This window comes from Podarcis gaigeae, assembly GCF_964106915.1.
Source record: "Podarcis gaigeae genome assembly, chromosome: 2".
NCBI classification, from domain to species: Eukaryota; Metazoa; Chordata; class Lepidosauria; order Squamata; family Lacertidae; genus Podarcis; species Podarcis gaigeae.
In genome coordinates this window covers 29,678,694-29,701,058 of record NC_139679.1, presented here as the reverse complement: position 1 = coordinate 29,701,058, position 22,365 = coordinate 29,678,694, and the positions used below count along the sequence as shown (strand labels likewise).

At 45.6% G+C, this 22,365-nt stretch overlaps 1 protein-coding gene and 1 long non-coding RNA gene across 2 annotated transcripts; one reads left to right on the top strand and one right to left on the bottom strand.

Annotated features, from left to right (window-relative positions):
- Positions 1 to 4,567: 4,567 nt before the first annotated feature.
- Positions 4,568 to 8,879, bottom strand: ACTG1 (actin gamma 1). Its single transcript, XM_083727704.1, has 6 exons — positions 8,702 to 8,879; positions 7,017 to 7,148; positions 6,684 to 6,923; positions 5,970 to 6,408; positions 5,668 to 5,849; positions 4,568 to 5,498 (listed from the first exon to the last, which is right to left on the bottom strand). The coding sequence occupies exons 2-6, from the start codon at positions 7,137 to 7,139 to the stop codon at positions 5,355 to 5,357; spliced, it is 1,128 nt and encodes a 375-aa protein (XP_083583830.1). The 5' UTR covers positions 7,140 to 7,148; positions 8,702 to 8,879; the 3' UTR covers positions 4,568 to 5,354.
- A 4,721-nt stretch (positions 8,880 to 13,600) lies between these two features.
- Positions 13,601 to 22,040, top strand: LOC310839306. Its single transcript, XR_014561413.1, has 3 exons — positions 13,601 to 17,629; positions 17,662 to 18,697; positions 20,479 to 22,040. It is a non-coding gene; the product is annotated as an uncharacterized lncRNA (long non-coding RNA).
- Positions 22,041 to 22,365: the final 325 nt, after the last annotated feature.

Here is a 22,365-nt window from a genome sequence, read left to right as displayed (position 1 = left end):
GTCGGTTGCCGAAAGAAATAAGCATGGAATATGGATTTCTATAAAGGTCTTTTTTAGCAAAGAAGCCTGTATTTACACTTTTCAACCAGAAGGGTAAATGGAGAGAAAACAGTGGAGCCTAATGGTGATGTGCAAACACATATGGCAGGCAGGGGGCAACAAAAACAATTAAGAACCCAGAATTGGTTCTGAAAGTGGGAGAGCGCCTTCTTGGTACATTAGTCACAAGCAGTTTAAAAGTAATACAATTAAAATGAATTAAAAGGCATAGGAAAAAAGACAGTTGCCTGACTCTGATCAGTGTGAATGCCAGGTGAACTTCTCTAGGGAGTGCATTCTGGAAGCCAAACTCCACCGGTGAAGCACACCACAAGGAGAGTCACAGACAGGTTGATCAGGTACCATTTTCAGATGGAAGTAGAATTCAGTAGTCAAAACCACCACCCACCAAACCAGAAGAATTGAAATTCAGAGGGTGAGTGCCTAATGACTGGACAGCCTGATTCAAGTAAGGGGCAATTAACTCATTGTAGACGAGACAGAATTTGCTTGATCTTCCCTGGCATATTCTCCTGTTTCGCCCTCACCCCACCCCACCCAGTGCAATAAAATACTGCACAAGGAAACAAAATAATGCATGGATGAGATTTGCATAAACACGCTTAGCACAGTCATGATTGCAACGTATTGACCTTTGGGCAAACATCGAAAGATGGATCCTGAAAATAAAAGCTTTTGTGGTGAAAAACAAATGTCTAATCCTCATAATTGGGGAGAAAAGCCTGGAAAGTATAGGCAGAGTTTGCTGCCAGTTCAAAAACTCCCTTCCCTCTCAAGGAAAATGCCTTTGTAATCTGCAACCTCTGTGACCCCTTTTATTCCTCTCTAGGACTCCTCTTTCTGCATCCTGCCTTTCTTGACCACCCTACTGCTTGCACTTTGACCTTTACCAAACCATTCCAAACTATTCTACATCTGATTGTGTGCTCTGCTGAGCACACACAGAACACTTGTGACCTTGTGATTTACTCTGCCATACTTTTGGGGTAGGTTTTACTCTTAGGAAGCTGAATTCTCTACTAAATTTGTGTGTTACAGGGCCTAAACAATGCGGTCTCACAATCTCCAGTCCTCAGAAGGAAGATTTCAATGAAGACTATGCCCAGATAAATTTGCAAAGGATTGTGTCCTAAATATTCGGAAGGACTGTTTACCTGGTTGCAAATCTCATTGTGTTCAGTAGAGCCTGCTCTTACTAATGTGTTTTAGAACATGAATGAAAACAGCCCAAAGGCAAATGACACTGCAGCTGCAAAATTGGTATGTGGATTTTAGGACTTTCAGCTTCAGTCCTCATATGCAGTAAGCCGTACATTAATACTGACCTAGTTTGCAAGGGTGTTGTAAGGATAACTGCAACAATGCAAAGCAAAAAAGGGAAAGGCTGTAGCTGAGTGGCAAAGTGTTTGCTCTGCGCAGAGGGCAAATGTTCAAAGCTGGCATTTCCAGTTAGGGATTGCAAAAGACCCATATGAAAACATGATGTTTTTGATGGACCAATGGCATCTCATATTCCTAAAATTAATGCAGAGGTAAGGAGTGTTATTATATCAAGGGTGGGCAGAGGTCAGCTTGCAGAATTTACTTTGATTTTTACTAAGCTTGTGAACTAGTGTTTTGCATATTGCCTTAGTGAAGCAGGTGTACCTGGAAATAAGAGTGAAGGGTACCTCTGAGCTCCTAGTTTCATTACCAGCTCAAAGTCTTCTCTCACAAAGAAATGCTTCTGGGTCGCAAATCCTCTTTGTTTCAGGGCAGGGACTCCCCGCCCCCCACGCATCAGTTGCTAGGAATCACAGGTGATAAGAGTACGATTTCATTCAGTTCCTGCTTGCAGGCTTCCCATCTGGTCGGCCACTGTGAGAACAATATACTGGAACTAGCTGGGCCTTTGGCCAGATCCATCAGATCACTGCCTGTTTGTCCCACAGGAATAGGCTTCACACTCAGCCCTGCCTTCATTTCCCCCATTCCATTGCTCGCGAAATGGAAACCTACAGAGAACTAGCAAAGTGCTCTGCATTGTGCAATTTCATCCATTGGCTATAATGTGCCAGGTTGCTCAGTTGCTTTTAAAAAATGTATTTCTAACCTTCATTTTAGTGAGGGTCAGGATTGGAAGTGCTTGGAAATTTTGTGGTAGAAATTCAGAAACTGGAGGGGCTTGAACAGGGCTTACACAATTGTATACATGGGCTAGTATTTCTGAACTTTAGGTATTTCCTGGCTCCCAAATCCTCTTCCACTCCATACTGGATCCTTAATACGATTTGTACAGAAGGGGCCTTGCTCCTCCAGCTTCTCCATTCCTACTCCTTTAGACCTTGCTGCCTGCAGATACCTCATGCCTCCCTTTTGTTCCTTGCTGTCTATCCTTTAGCTTGAACTAAAACATTGTCAACGGTACTGAACAAAAGGCCAGCGGTGGAAATGTCCTTAAAATAACACAAATATGTGCAAATAGGCAAGCGGACAGCTTCCCCTAGGATAAGGTTGGCATCTTACATATCCTGCTTCTTGTAACAAAGATGACTTCAAATGTACATGCAACCTTTCTGAAAAGGATTCTTGTGCACCTCCCTCATTTTCATTCCCTATCATGCTTTGCCAAAGACATAGCTATTTTTAGCAGACTGGAGGCTGAAACCCCACTCCCAACAGGCAACCCCACAGTACATCCTTTCTTCCAAAGGAATCTTAACTTGTATATAACCAAACATTTATGCATAATGCTACATCCCCTTGTGCATTGCATTCCCTTGTGCAGTCTTTTCTATTGCACAGATTAACAAAGACTACCAGGAATGTCAATTTCTGCAATATACTAGCTCTTGAATATGAATTTAGCACCAAGAGCTGTACAAGTCACACAAGCAGGCAGCTGCCAAATTTATGCATGTATAGGTATGCTTGTACAGCATCTTGCTTATAGAGGACATGTGGTAGGCATCCCAAAACTAGTTTTCCTGCTATATGGGAATAAACATCCCTTCTTGACAGGAGATATGTCAGTGCAATTTAGAGTCAAAATGAGCAGCTCTTCCCTGCTAAACAAACCACCCCACCCAACTATCCAGGGAACAGTGCAAAGGTAACTCTTGATAAAAACTGTCCTAACACAAACCAGTGGGGCACCCCAAGTTAAGCATTCTGTCAAAGAACAAAGCTTACAAGTTTAAATCCCAGGGATCCTGCCTTGGCCAATCACATATTGGGAGCAACGGTGGGTGAGATTGCCAAAGTCTCTTTTCCTGGGTGCCCATCCCTTTCAAATTTTTATTTTCTATTGCAAAACAAGTAAATCTGAATGTACACAAGTTTAATGCACACAAGTTGCAATCTTACTGTACTCATTTTCAGTTTGCTCCCAGATCTCTAATAGATTTAGTAATATAAATTCTTAGTATTTAAAGTCTTGCAGTATCACAAAGACTGCAACACATTGTAGTAAGTTTTTCCCTTCCTACAATATTTTAACCTGAAACACAAATCTAGTGTAACCAACAAAATATTGGATCACGTTTTATGGTATTGTGCAGATTCATCTGCAATTCAAAATGTACCTCCCTGGGAATTTCATAGCTGCCCCCTCAATTACTAATGCTCTCAGTGTATCTAATGATTGCCTTATGTACCACCCCAATATGCATGTATAAGGTATGCTTGTTCTTATGACTATTTTTTAAAAAGGACAGATTCCTAGTGAAATCTTCTAAGACACAAAGATAACACAAAAGAAAATGGGACACTTCATTTGCCTCCCCTTGGTGGAAAATGTGATTTGATTGTAGCGAGGGAAGATTTATAAAGTCATCATTGTGGTATTTCACATAGCCTTTGGCAAAGCTGAAATTATGTTTTGAAAACCTTTAATGCTACAAACAGTATCCTACTCCAACAGGTTATCCTAGACATCCCAGTTCTACTCAAACACTTCTGAAGTGCTGTATAAACATCTTTTAACTGTCAGTTTAAATTTAGAAAAATGTAAACCAAGCTAACCCATAGCTACAAAACAAGGTAAAGTACATTCTTGAATAACCCCAAAAATGCAGCTTGGATGTAATTTTTTCATTGCTTCAAAGTGATTCTACCTCGTAATCCTGTCCTAAAATGACTATCTTTTGCACACTTAGGCAAGCTATCACAACAGCAAGTTGTGATCTACTTGCACAATAACCTGGTCTGCCCAATTAAACCATTTCAGTAACACTGAATTAAGAAAAATCTGAGTTAAAATAATGCCATTTGTTTAGCATTTGCCACAGTGCATACCTTTGTATTAATATCCCACATAGCTAAGGTCTGGTCATGTTCGCTAAAGCAATGTTTGGAAGCCATTTGGCAGCATATTAAGTTTAGCACTTATCATAGAGCTTGTAGTCAACCTGATCACTGAACAGAAACTACATTAAGCCAGAGCTAGGTCACAATTTTCACTGTTCTGTCTAGAAAGGCTTCCAAAAGCAAAAGTGTGTTAAATAACTTTCCATTAGACAACATTAAGCCCATTTCATTTACTGCAGCGCTTTATTTTCCTTTCACAATGATGTGTTGGGCATTACAATTCTCAACTTCAGGATGACTTACAAATTTTGGTTTTCTACTGTCATATGACAACATTAAGGCAACGTACAAAAATCTTACATAAATTAAACCTGATGATTAAATTTACAGGTGTCAATGCAAACATTGGAGCAACTGAAGTTGAGCAACTTTGCCCTGGGTTGTCTTGTTGGGATACAGGTGGGCAAGGAAAAAACAGGTTCATAAGGCTTGGATGTGATATGTTTCCAACCCCGCTAGTAACAGTGGCAAGACAAAAATGGCCATCCTTTTCACAAACTCTTGCCAGCCTCAACAATAGTGACCTGGAATTCTTAGCGCTTTGTGTAGTGGAAGTCTGATCTTTTGCTACCCTGTACAGATCTAGCCTCAAAACTCCATTGTAACATTGCTGGTTACACTGAGACCACTGTCCCAGGTAGTTACAGACACAAGTTAAACCTTTGTATTGTATGAATGCCTCCTGTACTAGGTCCTGGGCCAGATGTGTATAGGGTAGTTATACTGCTATGTACAAAGGGAACAGTTAACTTGAGCACAGGGTCATATCAGCAACAGGTAGACATCCTCACAGGATTATTGGAGACAGGCTTCCCAATGACAATGTTGTGAAGAGAAGGCTTATTCCAGTTTCATGAGGCTAGCATGAGGTGTATATATTTGCTCAGGCAAATTTATACTGGTGAAAAACTCATGCAGCAAATGCTGCGCATCTGTCAATAGTCCATTTAGAAGCATTTACGATGGACAATGGATGGGCCAGACTCATCATACTCCTGCTTGCTGATCCACATCTGCTGGAAAGTAGACAGGGATGCAAGGATGGATCCACCAATCCAGACAGAGTATTTGCGCTCAGGGGGAGCAATGATCTGGAAGAAAACATGTTAAAGTTAGAAAATATCGGACTATACATGCATTCAACTTTTTACTTTCTTGATATCAGCCCTGTTTTAAAAAGAAAAGATTTATGGATCAGCTATCTTCCTAAGAGTCAACTGCTTTATTACACTACCAAGTTGTGATGTAAGCCATCCTTACCTTGATCTTCATTGTGCTGGGCGCCAATGCTGTGATCTCCTTCTGCATTCTGTCTGCAATTCCAGGATACATTGTGGTACCACCAGACAATACTGTGTTGGCATACAGGTCCTTTCGGATATCAACATCACACTTCATGATAGAGTTGAAAGTGGTCTCATGAATGCCGCATGACTCCATACCTTAAAAGAAAAAAAAAAATCCTTAAGTATACTAACATCCAAATAATACAGATTTACTTCCTAGGATTTAGAGCATGCTACATGTAATTTGACTTGTTACCATTGCCACTAAATGCTTACCAAGGAAAGATGGCTGGAAGAGGGCCTCTGGACACCTGAACCTCTCATTTCCAATGGTGATCACTTGACCATCAGGCAATTCATAGCTCTTCTCCAGAGAGGAAGAGGAAGCAGCTGTGGCCATCTCCTGCTCGAAGTCCAAGGCAACATAGCATAACTTCTCCTTTATGTCACGCACAATTTCCCTTTCAGCTGTGGTGGTGAAGCTGTAGCCTCTCTCTGTCAGAATCTTCATGAGGTAGTCTGTGAGGTCACGGCCAGCCAAATCAAGTCGCAGGATGGCATGAGGAAGGGCATAGCCCTCATAGATGGGCACAGTGTGTGTGACACCATCTCCAGAGTCCATTACAATACCAGTGGTACGACCAGAGGCATACAGGGACAGCACAGCCTGGATAGCCACATACATGGCAGGAGTGTTGAAGGTCTCAAACATGATCTAAATAGAGAAAAGAATGTTGTATTAATAAGGGACCACTTTCATAGTTAACACACACACACACATGCTGACATGCAAGGTATTGGATGTAGGGGAGAAAAACCAAAAGAAAGTCAGGTAGAAATACAACAGAAACCTGAGAGACTTCAAGGAAGGAAATGCCAGGAGAGTACAGAACCCTGAAAATAATGAGAGAAGAGAAATTGTAACTTAAAGAAAAGGGGTGGTGAAATGGGAAAAAGTGACAAGATGTAAAAGCTGCACCAATGCTGTACCTGTGTCATCTTCTCTCTGTTGGCCTTGGGGTTCAAAGGAGCTTCTGTAAGCAAAACAGGGTGTTCCTCTGGGGCAACACGAAGCTCATTGTAGAAAGTGTGATGCCATATTTTCTCCATATCATCCCAGTTGGTAACAATGCCATGTTCAATAGGGTACTTCAGAGTCAAGATACCTCTCTTGCTTTGAGCTTCATCGCCTACATAGCTATCTTTTTGGCCCATACCAACCATGACACCCTATTAAGAGAAATAAACAGTCATCAGCAAATACAAAAATAAGCCATCTCATGTTAAACACAAAACAAATAGATCTCCTGCTTTGATGTTTACCTGGTGGCGTGGGCGCCCAACAATTGAGGGGAACACAGCACGAGGAGCATCATCTCCAGCAAAGCCTGCTTTGCACATACCGGAACCATTGTCAATGACAAGCGCTGCAATTTCTTCTTCCATTTTGTAGATCTGCTTTTCACCAAAAAAAAAGCATTTATTAAGGAACATTGTAAAATACAGTGCTGCATTTTGGCATCATCAATGGACGCCCTTCAAACACTACATACTTTGGCCACTAGAGGCTGCTCTGCCAACCTACCATCCAGACGAGAAACCCCACCCTCTTGTCTATATTTTAACCATGGTCCAGAGCTTTTTACTTAATTTTCCTTACTCTGTAGACCAGCTAAATGCGTGTTTGTGTGTGACACCCACACCCACCCACCCCATAGTCGTAACAATCTAACATTAACACCACCATCTTACACATTTCTACTCAAAAGTAAAGCTTACGGAGTTGAACAGGGCATATTTTCTAGTTAACTACATACATGTACGATGCCCCAGAATTCTTCCTCTCATGCCCCCTAGACCTATGCTCACTTTCTGATGCAGTATTACTATGGATAGTCTTCCCTGAAACCACTGTAAAGTTTGGCTTTTAACACCTTAGCTCATTTCAATACGAAATATACCAAGTCAGAAACAGAAGGAAAGGCGTTTGAGCAGGGTGTATGCACATTAACCCCATCACCTTCAGGGATGCACCACTGGCATCAGCCCATCTTCTAAAAAGAATAACTCATCTTAGTCAACTACACTACTCCCATGAAGACTCCGTTGAACATTTAACGGGAGCCGAGCCAAACCAGGCCACAAAATTGCTCATGCACCTCTGCGCATCTACTCAGAAGCAAATTCCAGTGTTGCAGTCACGGGCAGGAAGCCATATCCCTGCAGCCCACTCTATTCCGAGGCAAACCGAGCCACCCCAAAGACACGACGCACCGGGCTCCACCCTTCACGACGTCCTGCGCAGCCCTAACCCCGCCCTCTTCGAGAACCCACCCTCCTTTCACAGCCGGAGTGAGGGTGCCTTTGGCAGGAACCAGCCCCCACCCCAACCAACGCCCCACCCCCCCGCCATCAACCCCGGCGAAGTTAAAAAAAAAAAGCCCCTTTTCAGACGCTCCCGTCTTTCCCCTTCCACCTTCAACCACCTTCCCCCACCTCCCCACGCCCAGAGTAAATTTTCTATGCGGAAAAAGTGGGGGGGAGGGGGGCACCGCGCGCAGCAAGAAACCAAGGTTCTCGTTTCCCGCTCCATTACGTCAAAGTTTCAGGCCTGCCAATCACGCCCTCGGTGCCCTTCCCGAGCCAACAGCCCCTCCTCCCCCTTTCAAAAAGCCGTTACGGGCACGAGAAGGTCGCGCGCGCCAACCAAGACCGTTGCAAAGGAACCGACGCAAGATAAGCGGGGGGGAGGGGAGTTGGTCGAGCCTTAACGCACGACCGGACCAAAGAGGGATTGGGGGTGGGGAAGGAACCGAGAGGAACCCCTTAACCGCCGCCAACTGAAGGAATTCTAAGGCGCTTTTTACTCCTAAGGGAAATTAAATATAGGAACCTCTACACCTTTCTCTCACCTAAGCGCGAAGAGAGAATACAAAGGAAAGTTTAGGGTGGGTGGGGGTTGGAAGAGAAGCACCCCTCCCTCAGAATAAACGGCTGCTGAAACCTACCTGAAAGGAGGCGGGAGCTTTCAAGAGAACGAGAAGAAAAGAGCTGCTACTGCCAGATCCGCTGCCGCCGGCTGAGTGAGACCGTCCCAACGCCAGCCCCGCCCCTTTTATACCCAGGGGGTGCCGGCCCCCGCCTCGCCGGCCGAGAACATCGCCATATATGGAGATCTTTCAGAAACACGCGCTGCCATTGGCTGGCGCGGGCCGGGCCACGTGGGGCGGACGAGAGCAGCCTGGCGCCGCCTCCTCCTCCTCGCTCAACCCCGGAATCAGCATGAGCAACGAGGCCGGGGGCTGGGGGGGGGGGGGAAAGGGTCCGCAGCTTTTGCACCGGGGCCTCTCTCGTCCCGGTCCCATGTTATGTTCGCCCCCGCAGGACTAAGGAGAAGGCACCGGCGTGGGATGCTCACGCCAACCAAAGCACACATCCTAGCTAGATTGCAGCTGATGGACAGCAAGGGGAATCGAGGGTTGCCACCATTGTCACAAGTCGTGCAATGGGTGGGACATGCGGGCGTCGAGGTCTGTTGCCCTACCTGCCCCATGGGCACTGGACTGCAGTCGAGGCCCTCAATCCATCTCGAGGCCTAGACTCTCGGGCTTCTGACTTGGCCACATAAGCCATGGTAGCGTTGCAGTGGCAAGCAGTCCCGGGGATCGGCACCCACACCAGGGTTGCAATTCCTAGTGCAAGATAGCTGCAAGGTTACTTGAGCTGCGATTGCAGTGCCTTGGAACAAAGCGTGATAACTGTTCTGCTTCCATGGGGCCATTTACTCGGTGCATTGGCAAGGTGTTTGGCCACAAAGATGCACCGGTATCTGTGCAACTGCCGTGTTTCTCTATGGCTTTTGTTCAGCTGATGCTGTAAGCCTGCCATGCTGCTGCCTCTGCCCGGAAGCGGCCACTGACTAGGCATCAATGGAAGCATCAACGGAATGACGCATTGCAAGGGTATCCCCAGGGATTACCAGGTGCAAAAGGTGCCCACTTCCATTCCACTGACAACAGGCCCGGGACCATTGCCCCATTCCAGACATGATGTCACCTCGTCCTGGGAGCATCCTGTCCTAGTTTTCACATTAAAACAGCTATTGTTCAAGGCTCCCTTTGGGGGCAACATCAACACACTTTAACTATGCCACCATATCTGTGCCACTACATCCACAGTTGTGAGTGCCACACCTTAAGCAGCTGACCTGTTTATGTGAAGGCATTGGGATTATTATGTTGCTATAGTCACTAGTGCTTTCAATACTGAATGACACGAACCTGGCACACACGGGTACAGGAAACTAGCTGAAAGCCGCACAAAATATTGTGACATTGTTTTCCAGGAGAAAGCAAATTCCAAAGAACTGCTTGTCAAAAGCAAGAAATGTTGGAAAAGTGAAGTAGGGATTTTTATGGGAAGTACAATTCTCAAACCATGTTTTGTGGAGCAGGTGGAATTAAGGAAAGTGGACTTTTTGTGTAGGTTAGAGGGAATGCTTTTTGCCCAAAGAGATTAAGAGGCCAATGCTTTTTAGAGTATATGCAAAACAAGGGGGCCAGTGTCACAGTAAATGTTGGCTCACAGGAAATGTTGAGACACAGCACATGTTCATCACTCAAACCTGAAGGATTTACATCCTCTAGGACCAGGCATGGCCAAACTTGGCCCGCCAGATGCTTTGGGACTACAACTCCCATCATCCCTAGCTAACAAGACCAGTGGTCAGGGATGATGGGAATTATAGTCCCAAAACATCTGGAGGGCCAAGTTTGGCAATGCTTGCTCTAGGACTGAATCTGCATCTCTTGAGTCCAGGAAACTGAAATAGTCCAGGCTGTAGAGGTGACCACTAAGTCTGCAATACTAACCATAGCTCAGACAGCAGCTCAGGGAAGGGCCATTGCTCAGGTGCAGAACATCTGCTTCACATGCAGGAGGTCTCAGGTTCAATCTCCTGGCATCTCCATGTAGGGCTGGGAAAGAGCTGCCAGTCAGTGTTGACCATACTGAGCTAAATAGACCAATGATCTGACTTGGTTGAACGTCCTACACTCTCGCTCACCTGAGGAGGAAATGCCACTGAATTTAATGGAGCTTACTTCAGCAGATGTGTAATTTAACTATTGCAATATGGACTCTAAAACACCCCATACTTCACCTTTTTTGCCTCTGAAGAGAAGTTGAGTCTAATGAATGGTGGCAGAACAGATCCAGGGTGAGCCCAGAAGGCACAACAACAACAACATTATTTGTACCCCGCACATCTGACTGGGTTGTTCCAGCCACTCTGGGCTGCTTCCACCAGAATATAACAGAACACACAATACATTGGACATTAAAAGCTCCTTCTGAAACAAAAGAGAGGCTGTTGTGGTCCATAAGGCCCCAGTGTGGAAGCCTTAGCTGATAATCTTCCAAATTTATGAAAAGTCTAGCCGTGCCCCTCCCTGTAAAGTCCCTTTTAAGTTCTACAGACTATCAGCAAACCTCACTGTATATGAATGGCTTCCTTGCTGAGTTCCATCTAACAATAGAATCATAGACCACAACGGTCATCTAGTCCAACCCCCTGCAATGCAGGAATCTTTTTGCCCAATGTGGGACTTGAACCCACAACCCTGGAATCAATAGTCTCATGCTCTACTGACTGAGTTATCCCAGTGTATAAGCACTGAAGCATACTCTGCCACCATTACTTCTGGCCTGTGCTGTTGGGGATGGGCTCATCCTGTAGTTAAAGAGAAAACATCACCATTATTCATTTTTCTAAGCAGAGGGTTTGGTCACTGATTCAAATCAGCTGAAAGAGGCTTGTCGAGAAAAGTGAAACTGTTCTTACAAATCCAAGCCCGCACAGAACTGTAAATGTTGCCTGGAAAAGTAACTTAACACTCTGCCACTAAACACAGGTGAAACAGCTGGTCTCTGCCCAACCCTGTTCCCTGCACACACCTAGAAAAATAACCAGACCTCGCCTATAAGCAGGTGACTAAGCTCTTCCTTTCCCACAGAAGCATAACCTACTTTGTCTTCCTAAACTGGAAGGCTTTGTCTGCCAACTCAACTGACAGCTAGGCTACCAATAGCAGAAGGCTTATGATATGAGTAACAGGCACTGAATCAATGGAAATCAGACACCTCATCAAATCGTAAGAAAGGGATAAGAAATTGTTTGAACTCCATCGCTCCATCAGGTTGCACAATTTTTATTCTATATTATTTATTGTTGGAAAATTATCACTTCCTGTTTTGCATTTGCAGTAATGGATGCTTATTAAATTAGAATCTCAGTTCCATACATTAGGACTCCCTGAAAGAGTGTGTGCATTGGTTCCAAAGGATGCTTGGTTCCAAAGACACTGATGTTTTCCAGTCTGATCATCTTATATTAAGTCTTCCACCAATACAGGAAGTTCCAATAACCATATGAGTAACTCCTTCAACAGTCCCAGAGAAGGCAGAATAGTAGAAGCAGAGGCCTTCACACGCTGATTTATTTAAGCATCCCTATCCACTGCTTTTTGCTGACTTACTAATTCTTGAGTATATTTAAGCCTGGGGGATTCCCCTCTGAAACATTTGGAGAAGGGAAACATTTAGAGCCTTTAAAGGAAATGAGAAATGGTGCCACACGTTTTTTAAACATGGCTGATCCAATTCCCACCATACCTTTTAATTGGAGTTCCCAACATTTTTTTGCTGTAAATTTCCCTCCAAGTTACTTGCCAATAGGAAAACGCGTTCAGTGGTAAGGAATTTAGCAGTACTCCAGATATAAAAAGGAGGAACTCGGAGGATGCAACATGTTGGACAACCATAGAAAACGGAGTGGCAAGCTCAGTTACCATGTGGGTGCATTTATTGATTTCTAACATATACCCCTGTTACTGGCTCATAAAGTGAAGCAACTATTGCAGGAATGTGGAAGCCTGCAATCTTCCAGAGATTGCTGGCAATAAAGACATTCTGAAGTAAAATGGGTTCCAGTTCCCAGCTGGGTTCGAGATATGGCTGCTTTACCAAAGCTCTCACCATCCCCCAAAATCCACTTTCAAAGTCCCTTGCTTGTTTTCATTCTGGTTCATTTGCAACAGCTGATGCCACAGCTAGTGGTGACTTGAGGGACAAGTATATCAAGGCCAAGAGGCCTGCAATACGAGTACTGTACACAGGAAGACTGTTTCGTATGACACTTTTTAATTGTTTCTGACATTTGTCCTGGGCGGGGGAGGAGGGGAAAGAGTCCCCCAAAGTCAGGACCTCTGTCCTCTAAGCTCTTCCAGTTAGTCAGCAAGGCACCAGTAAGGGGACGAGAGAGGAACCAGGAGGCAGGAGCTGGGAAGGCTCGCTCGTTTCCTGCTGCAGGCCTGACTGAGGACAGCGCGGGGCTCTGTCTCCTTCCAGGCATTTGCATGCCTTTCAGATTCTTTTGTGCTGAAGGGGAGGGCGTGTTCCCTTTGGCGGAGCCAAGGTTGCGCACATGAGGCAGCCTTCTGCCGCTGCAGAGCCTCCCGAAAGGAGCAAACGAGAGCAGCTGCATGCGTGCAAACAGCAGCGACAGTCCCGAGCGCCTGCTCTCGTTCAACGCGGGCCTGGTGCAGAGATGCCCCACCCAAGGCATCGCAGATCGCCTGCGCAGCCCAATCCACCACACGCATCGACCTCCAGGTTCGCTCCTTCCCAGCCCCCTTTGGAGAAGGCGGCGGGGGCAAGCGTGCAGCACTACCAGGGTCTGCAGACAATGGCTTTGCAAGCTCGGAAGCGTGGAGGGCCGCAACCCGGAAATGTATGCGACATAACCTCCGGCGGCAGCAGCAGTTACCTGCTGAATTGCCCGCTTGCTGATGCTGCAGCCGGGCTGACATTTACCGGCGCGCGGAAGCCGCCAGGCCTTGCATGGGGGCGGCGCGAGGCCAAGTCTGAGCGCGGAGAGCAGCGAAAGCTGGAAGCTCCGTCTGCCCATTGTCAGCACGCTTAAAAATTGGCATGTGCACCTGGGTCACGTCATTAAATGGCTGCAGCAGCAGGGAGGGGGCTGGTGCTCAGTGCATTTGAAGGCAAAACGGAGCAAGGCAACACTGCCTCCCAAAGGGCGATCATCAGGCACCCTGGCGCTAACAGAGCGGCTTGTCCGGGTTTGGCGCAGTTTGCCTGGAGAGAGCGAGTCTACAGGCAGGCGTGCACGGGAGAGGCGCCTTTCTCTCAAGGAAGTTGCCTGTAACAGGCCGTCCTTCCGCTACAGAACGCGCCATCGAAACTTGCCGGGTTCCCCTTTATTTCGAAACCCCTGACGTATGTTCTCCAACGGTGTTCCCCCCGCCCCGCCCCCTCCTTTTCGGTTTGGACATTTTGCTCTTAGCATCTCCAGGAAACGTGGGGCGTAAAGAGCCGAATTCTTAAGCCATCCCTGAAAACACACACACACACACACCGATCTGTGTTAAGAGCGGAAAGCCCTCTGCACATGCCCAAGAGCACTCTTCTTTCTTTATTGCATATGAGTCGCCTAGCACCGAGCTCCGGAAGCAAGTGCCGGCTGAAAAATCAAGCCACGCCGGGCCCAGATCTCCCTTCAATGAATGAAATCCCAGCCCGACCCTCTCCTCCCCCCTCGACGCACATCCGCCCCAGCCCCACCCCCGTTGCACAAGGGGGCACACAGAAGCAAGTCATCTCCCTCTCTCCCTGCTGGTGAATTTCCTTCTCGGCAACAGCGCCTTGCCCCTCCTCCCGCGTGTCATTCGTTACAGACGCAGCGTGACGGGGAGGGAGCGGCGAACCGAAACCTCGTGGGTGTCTGCCGGAGCAAGGTGGTGCTGCTCGGTAGCCCAGGTGACACGGCCGACGGGGAGGGGAAACAAAAGGCCTTTCTCCGCATGCCTATATTTGGAGATTTCTGGCCAGTGGCTCAAAGATCCGCCCTCACCCGGCATGCTCGATAAGGCTCGCGCACCTAGGACCTTTTTTAGCAAGCGGGAGGGGCGAGATCCTTCTTGCCGGTGGACTTTTAAGTCGCAGATCAGCGAGCGAGAGAGAGAATGCAGTGATGCCAACTTGAATAAAATATTTTTTTTGGGGGGGGGAGGGTAGGTAAGCCCAGCCCCGCACAATTTATCATAAGACACAGTGCGCACACACTATTTGAATGGCAGTGCCCATCAACATTTGGGGAGGGGGGGGGGCTGGGACCTCGGGCCCCTAGAAGTTGGCTCCTATAGCCAGCTCCATATTTTCACCCTCTAGGCATTATTCACAGTATGTACTATTGCAGAGGGACGCGGGTGGCACTGTGGTCTAAACCACTGAGCCTCTTGGGCTTGCCGATCAGAAGGTCGGCGGTTCAAATCCCCACGACGGGGTGAGCTCCGGTTGCTCGGTCCCTGCTCCTGCCAACCTAGCAGTTCAAAAGCATGTCAAAGTGCAAGTAGATAAATAGGTACCACTCCAGCAGGAAGGTAAATGGTGTTTCTGTGCGCTGCTCTGGTTCACCAGAAGTGGCCTAGTCATGCTGGCCACATGACCCGGAAGCTGTACGCCGGCTCCCTCAGCCAATAAAGCGAGATGATTGCCGCAACCCCAGAGTCATCTGCGACTGGACCTAACGGTCAGGGGTCCCTTTACCTTTACTATTGCAGAATCAGGTTCCAATCCTAGGCACACTTGCTTGGAACCTAAGCCATCTAGCAGCTCCTGGATAAGCTTGCTTTGTATTGGGCAGCTTTCATAATAATGAGAGGGTCTTTTCAAATGTTCTTATTTATGGGAAGGAATTAGCAGACAATCTGCGTGTAGGCCACATCTGTGTGTTCATTCATGGAGTATGCACTTAACTTGAAAGTACTTTGTAAAGTCAGAAGGAACCATCAACCATCAGTGATTCGCCCCACTCTTTTGGATTAGGCCAGAAACTGCATAGCCTTAGGATTCTGAATCGGAATCATGCACGCTTTACTTGGACCCTGAACTCACACCAAACTCAGCAGGGCCTAGTTTAGAGTGGATTGCACTGTGAAATAATAATTTTCGATGGGCAGGAGCACTAGCCAGGTATAGGAACCAGGTATATGGCAATGGCATGTTCTCCGCCCCAGTTTACAAGGTCATGTGGCCCTTTCTGCTGTCCTTCCCTTAGATTGCATCTCCATAGGCTATGATACTCCAAACACACCTGTTTACTTTAACCCAGCCTGCTGAAACCAAGCAGAAGGAAAATAAGGCAGCGACGATTTTAAGCACACCTGATTTTTGGGAAACAGACCTCGAATTTTCAGACGTATGGCAACCCTACCCAGAAGTGAAAAACATCACACAAAGCAATTGGGCGGGGCGAAAAAGGGTGTTTGCAAGCTTTTTCAATGGGTGTTCTGATAATACACGATTTCACACAAGCACACAATAACCCGGAACATGACTCCCCCATGAAAACAGGGAGCTGCCTGTACATGGAGTAATATTTTGGGACTTTGCAAAATCAAATATATGATTAACAGATAGAAAGATGGTGTTGAGTCTTAGGGGAAAAGATGTGAGGACTTGGATGGCCCCATAAATTGCGTATCCTGGCCCTTCCATGCAGCAATGCACATACATGCGCGCGCGCACACACACACACACACACACATCCTTTGTGCAAAAATAACATTTGTAGTGCCAGATCATGACCCCTTGGCAAAAGACAAGTGTCTTGCCGTGTGTTAGTACATAAACCTGCTGCACACAGTATGTGTGGTCTCCCAATTTTAATCAGTGTTCTGAGATCCTCAGTACTGAACTGGAGAGAATGAGTCTACAGCCCACGTTAAAATGAAAGAAAACAATGGGAAGAGCCTGTTGAATGCTTGGGTAAGTCATGATCTTACTGATACTCCTCAATGTGCTTTTAATTTTAAAAGGACTGCATAATCAGTCTGCCAACCGAGGGTTACAGCGGAGGAGCACAAAACTCCTAATAAAAATAATTAAAATGGTAATGCAGAGAGAATGAGCTGGGATGTTCTCACAATCTAAATAACAGGCCCAAGTATAATAGATTGCAATGCGGAGGCAGGGAATGAATCAGGTATTACCAGAAGCTCAATATTGTGGCGTGATGGATGGTAATGTAGAGTTTCTGCACATGCACTATATACAGACCCAGTGCATTATTTAGCAAACACAGTTCCTGTGCATTTTTTAAAAATAGTTTGTAAGGTTTTCGAACCATAGAGGTTATGGTAATATGAAGATCTGTGGGATTACATGCTCTGAAGGAGCTGGTGAAATACAACGTTTGGGTTGGTGCTGCACCTTTAACAGAGATTTGCTGCTTCCAGTGGGCTTAGGTCCTGCAATAAGCAAATAAAAGTTCATCTGAAAGGAAGGACACATTAAACAAACACTGTTGTGTGCCTGCCTGTGGTGCAGCCAGTGAACAACACAGTGTGATTAAATCCTGAGCAAACTCAGTCTCACACCCTCGGTCACCCAATCAGCATCTTATCCTGCCAGTTTGCTGATTCTGCACTTCAGATCATCCCTTCCATACCTCCATATAGGGTCAATTTGGGACTGGTTTTTATGCCTCAGGGTAAAGATTGTTTGTGCTTGGCTCCTCCTGTCTTTCCAGGGTTAAGCACAGTATTGTTTAACATTCTATATGCTAAAGGAGGCAGGAAGAGGAGGCAGATGGAAGGATTTCCTTGGGTGTACCGTACTTCTCATAGGCTTATGTAGGATTCCACAATCAGCTTCCTGACAGATTCAGGCCAATTTCTTTCCTTTCCAAGCCAGCTCCACTGCAGGGCATGCTATTGCATGACCCCTAAAGTGTTTCCGTAGCTGGAATTTATTGCATGCTACATGCAGTTCAGTTTGAATCATTTTCTCAGAATTAAGTCTCACTGAGTTCAGTGTAACTTGTTACCTGGTAAGTTTAAGTGTGTGTGTGTGTGTGTGTGTGTGTGTGTGTGTGTGTGTGTGTGTTTAGAATTGTGGCCTTAAATTGATCCAGATAAACCAGATTCCCACTGCTTCTCTTCACAGAACAGTTAGCTAAGACTGCAGTCCTAACCAGGTCTACTTAGAAGTTAAGCCCTGTAGACTTTAATGAGGATTACTTCCAGTGGGTTAGGATTGGAGATGAGTGAATTGTCACAATTAATGGTTTACGGTTAGGTAATTATCATAACTAGAGCAGTGAACAGATAAATAATTTTAATTGCTCATGAATAAGTCTTTAAATAGACTCATTAATAAATTGGCAGTTTCCCCAAAAAGTCCACATAGGAGCTTTTTTGAAGGAAGTGCAATCTAACTAATAATGGAACAAACAAAACTATTCAACATTTAGATTTTGTTTTTTTATATTGGTGTATTTCAGCATGTCTTTGTCATGGCCTTAGGCTACGACTACAAAAAAGCTGATGCAATTTAATAGGCAAAAGGTGCAACTCAATGTTATAAGAAAATGCAATTTAATTCCCACCCCCATAGCCCACTACAGTAGCATGCCTGAACCAAGATGGTCTCAAAAATTAATGTGCCTTTAATTCTCAATGCCACTGATTAAAATTTACCTGCACCAATAGTACCTGACCCCTTCCAATTAATCAAAGAAAGCTTTGGCTGATCAGTTGCGTGATTAAACTGATTTACAGCAAGCAGCCCTAATTCCTAACACATCCCATGTTCTTTTGGGGCCTTTGCCATTGGTATAAAGGGGATTCCCAACTGTAAAATCCCCCTTTTCGAGGCTGTAGAACGCCACAAACAGGAGCAGGAAACTGAATTATAAATCAAGCACCAAGATGCAGAGATTTATTTATTTCTTCATGACCGCTTTCCTGGGCAGACACTTAGCCACTGTTTTTCTTTTCATTGCAGAGAAAGAGGCTGAAATTTAGGAATAACATGGACTCTCAAAACCAGCCCCTGAATTGTGGTTCTCTATCCTGTATCTTGATGCCGCTGATACCTTGCATCCTAGCCGGACTGCAGGAAACCATCCCATTAGCCAAGCAGAGGTCAGTCGGTTGCATAACTATTCTCGCCCTTGCATGTAAAATGCAGATATGCGTGCTTTAGCGCTTGCTCTGCCAGCTGTGCCAGTTCTCCTGAGGACACAGCCATTCTTCCCAACAATTCTTTCTGTGGTTATCTCCCAACACCCACTCCCTTTGGGCGCATGCTCCAGCTAACTAACAAACACATAACTGCTTCTGTGCTTCGTAGCACAAACTAGGAAGTCAGGAAGAGATGAACGGGAGAAGCTGTGGTCGAGATGAAATCGGTCGACATACTGAAGAAATAAGCCAGTTTGGGTCTACGGGTGGGTGGGTGTATATTTGAACACAGCCAAAGTGAATACAGCAAGCTTCCACACATTCAAAAGTTTCTAAGGACCGAGAGCAAGAATCAACAACAATAAAACCTTCAACTAGTAATAATCAAGGAAGCAATCGGGAGTCTGTGCTTCCTAATATGTCTTCCTGCCCCAATTAAATGCAGATGGTTTTGTGGGACGTTGTCGTCATATATATTACAGACTCAGGTGGGTGGGTGGGTATGAAACTTATTTTGCAAGCCTGGGCAGGACCTAGGCTTGAAAACAATATTTTAAGAGATTTGTCAATGTCTGCACGGAACTAGACAATCTTGAGCCCCAGCTTCATTTCTGTGCTTTTGTTTTGTTTTTACATCCTGATCTATTGGGCTATAATTATTAGTTGACACTGAAGACATTAGTCAACGTATATTTATAGTTGAACATGCACAGATTCCAAGTGAACAGGATGCTTTGCAGAACAGGTTAGCCTCAGTAGCCTGGACAGACAGTCCTGACGTGGCCTGGCTATGCTATTTGCAGTTAACCAAAACAAGTGAGTTAAGGGGCAGGGCACTAACCTTCTGCAGATAGGAGTATTTCCATTTTAGGCAGTAGCGTGCAGTTTTAAGCATTGTGCTTGTGAGCAAAGGTTGCAAAATAGTTGCTCCTCCGCAAAACGGGCAAGGTAAATGCACCCTGATTAAAAAACTATTACAGACAGTGTTGTCAAATTGTGTGTGTGTGCATTTAGGGACTCCCCTATTATAAACCTAGAAAATTTGCTTTCATAATGATGTACAGGCATGATGGCAGAGATCATCTTCAGAGGCATGTTTAGGTCACACCCTTACATTCTCTGCAAGGGCAGCACCTGATTCTTCTCCATCGCTAGAATCACGTCTCCCCTCCGATTCTTGCGTTTCATTTGCACGGTTTAAAAACACCAGAAAATGACTTCTCTCCGAAAGGAGCAGCTTGAACCATGGGGGATGGGAGAACGGATGATTGAGGATGAATATCTCCAGCTGTAAGAAAATCGAACACCTACCAATTCCCCATTGCAAACAGAGTCCCTCGGGTAGGACTAGAAGCAGTACTCTTCCTGCATTTTACTTCAGCAATCATCTCCCTGGACAGATTGCATTTCTCCTCCTAAAAGGAGGAAGCTTGCTGTCTGAAGTTTTTTTTTTCTTTTTTTTTTTGCCCTCTGCAGTTCCACACCCCCATCTGTTTCCCGTGGCTTCTTGCTGCAAATACAGATCTTCCTTTTTTATTCTGTTTCTCCATTCGATTCATCTGAAAATGGGAGGGTTCTCTGAAATCCAGTTGTCTGGAATCTCTGGAATATATGAGTTAGTGAATGATGGCAGTGGCTGGAAACATTTGGGGTGGGGGGGTTGTGTGTGGTTCACCAGCAAGATAGCAAATTGTCATAAGAATATGGGGGGCTGCTTTATTTATCCATGTGTACTCTGATAGGCCCTGGAAAAGACCCTGATGCTGGGAAAGATGGAGGGCACAAGGAGAAGGGGACGACAGAGGACGAGATGGTTGGACAGTGTTCTCGAAGCTACCAGCATGAGTTTGACCAAACTGCAGGAGGCAGTGGAAGACAGGAGTGCCTGGTGTGCTCTGGTCCATGGGGTCACGAAGAGTCGGACACGACTAAACGACTAAACAACAACAACTCTGATAGGTCGTGCCTCTCTCCACCTTCTCAGGCAGAGAGGTACAATGGTACCTCGGGTTACATACACTTCAGGTTACATACGCTTCAGGTTACAGACTCCGCTAACCCAGAAATAGTACCTCAGGTTAAGAACTTTGCTTCAGGATGAAAACAGAAATTGTGCTCCAGCAGGAGGCCCCATTAGCTAAAGTGGTACCTCAGGTTAAGAACAGTTTCAGTTTAAGAACAGACCTCCAGAACAAATTAAGTACTTAACCCGAGGTACCACTGTATTTCCACTTAACGTCTGTCACAGGGATGTCCAACTTCCAAAGTTTTTGAGCTTTTTTGGGGGAGTCAGAACCAAAGTAGTTGAGCTTTTTTGTGTTTTTCAGCAATCGAACACGCTTTCAGCCAGGATCGCTCAGGAGCGCATCACGATCGACCGGTTGAACCTCTATCAGGTCCTTTTAGCTCAAACATGGGGAAAACCTGTGGCCTTCCAGATGTTCTTAGACTTCAACTTTCACCAGCGCACTGGTAAGGAAGGATGGGGGTTGTAGTCCAGCAACCTCTGGATGGCCACAAGCTCCTCATCCCTGTTTTAGCTAGAGAGGCCAATGATTAAACCTAAACCACACAAAGCATGTCTTAAGAGCCCTACCCTGAGGCATGAATAATTCCTGTGGAGCAAGAATGGTAGGTATCAGTATACCTCTCTGTTCCCCCTTGGCAATGGGAAACCCCTTTCTCTTAGGCAGCCATGCTTACCTTTTCTTACTTATCCATCACGATGAGGCAAAGGCTCCTACCTAGACTGTACAGTTCCTCGCCTTTGGGCAAGGCAGGTGCAAGGAATCATCTGGCAAGAAATCAAAGTGGTAGCTTCAGTTTTCTTTTCCCTGGTGAGGCAAACAGTAGGCTAAAAGAAGGACCATGGGGATTTCTGCATGTCCCTCTCTGTCAACACAGAGCAATTTACCCGCGTTCATCATCATAAACACTCGCTGTAAATTGTTCAGCCGGAAATGTGATGCAGCAAAAAGGTGACTTGGCACAGTACCAAGAACGTGCAGTTATTTTGCTTCAGAGTAGTTCTGCTGAACTGGTCTGCAAAACTGTTTCAGAGTAATTCTGGTAGTCACATCTGTAAGCAGTGGAGGACTCATGCGTTTTAAAGGGTGCAGGAGCTCATCCTGTCCCTCCCAGCTCCCAGAGAGAACCCAGTGCCTTGCCCCTAAGGGAGAGTCCAAAAATACAAGCACTGCATTGATCACTCCTCTCCTTCTCTCGCTCATTATATTTATTTTAAAACATTTTATTTTATTTTTTAAAAATTAATATTTATTAAAAAATCATTTATTAAAAACCATTATGGTTACCCCACCTTTTTCTCCCCCCAAAATGCCCTGGGCAGCAAACGATGAGATAAAACAATAAAAAAAAAAAGACAATGGAGATGCAGACTGGGAAAGATCTCAGCTTAAAAGGTTTGTTTCAAGAGGAAGGTTTGAGATGGAATGTTTTGTTTGCAATCTTGCAAACAAGTGTTGCTATTGAAACTGTTGGCACAAAGCAGGAACTCCATCAAAGTGGAGTCATCTGCTTACACCTAGTGCACCACCCAAAGTTAAGCTCTAGTTTTGCTCTTTTTAAGTGCTACCATATTTTGTGTCTTTCACCTCCCAAGAGGCTTA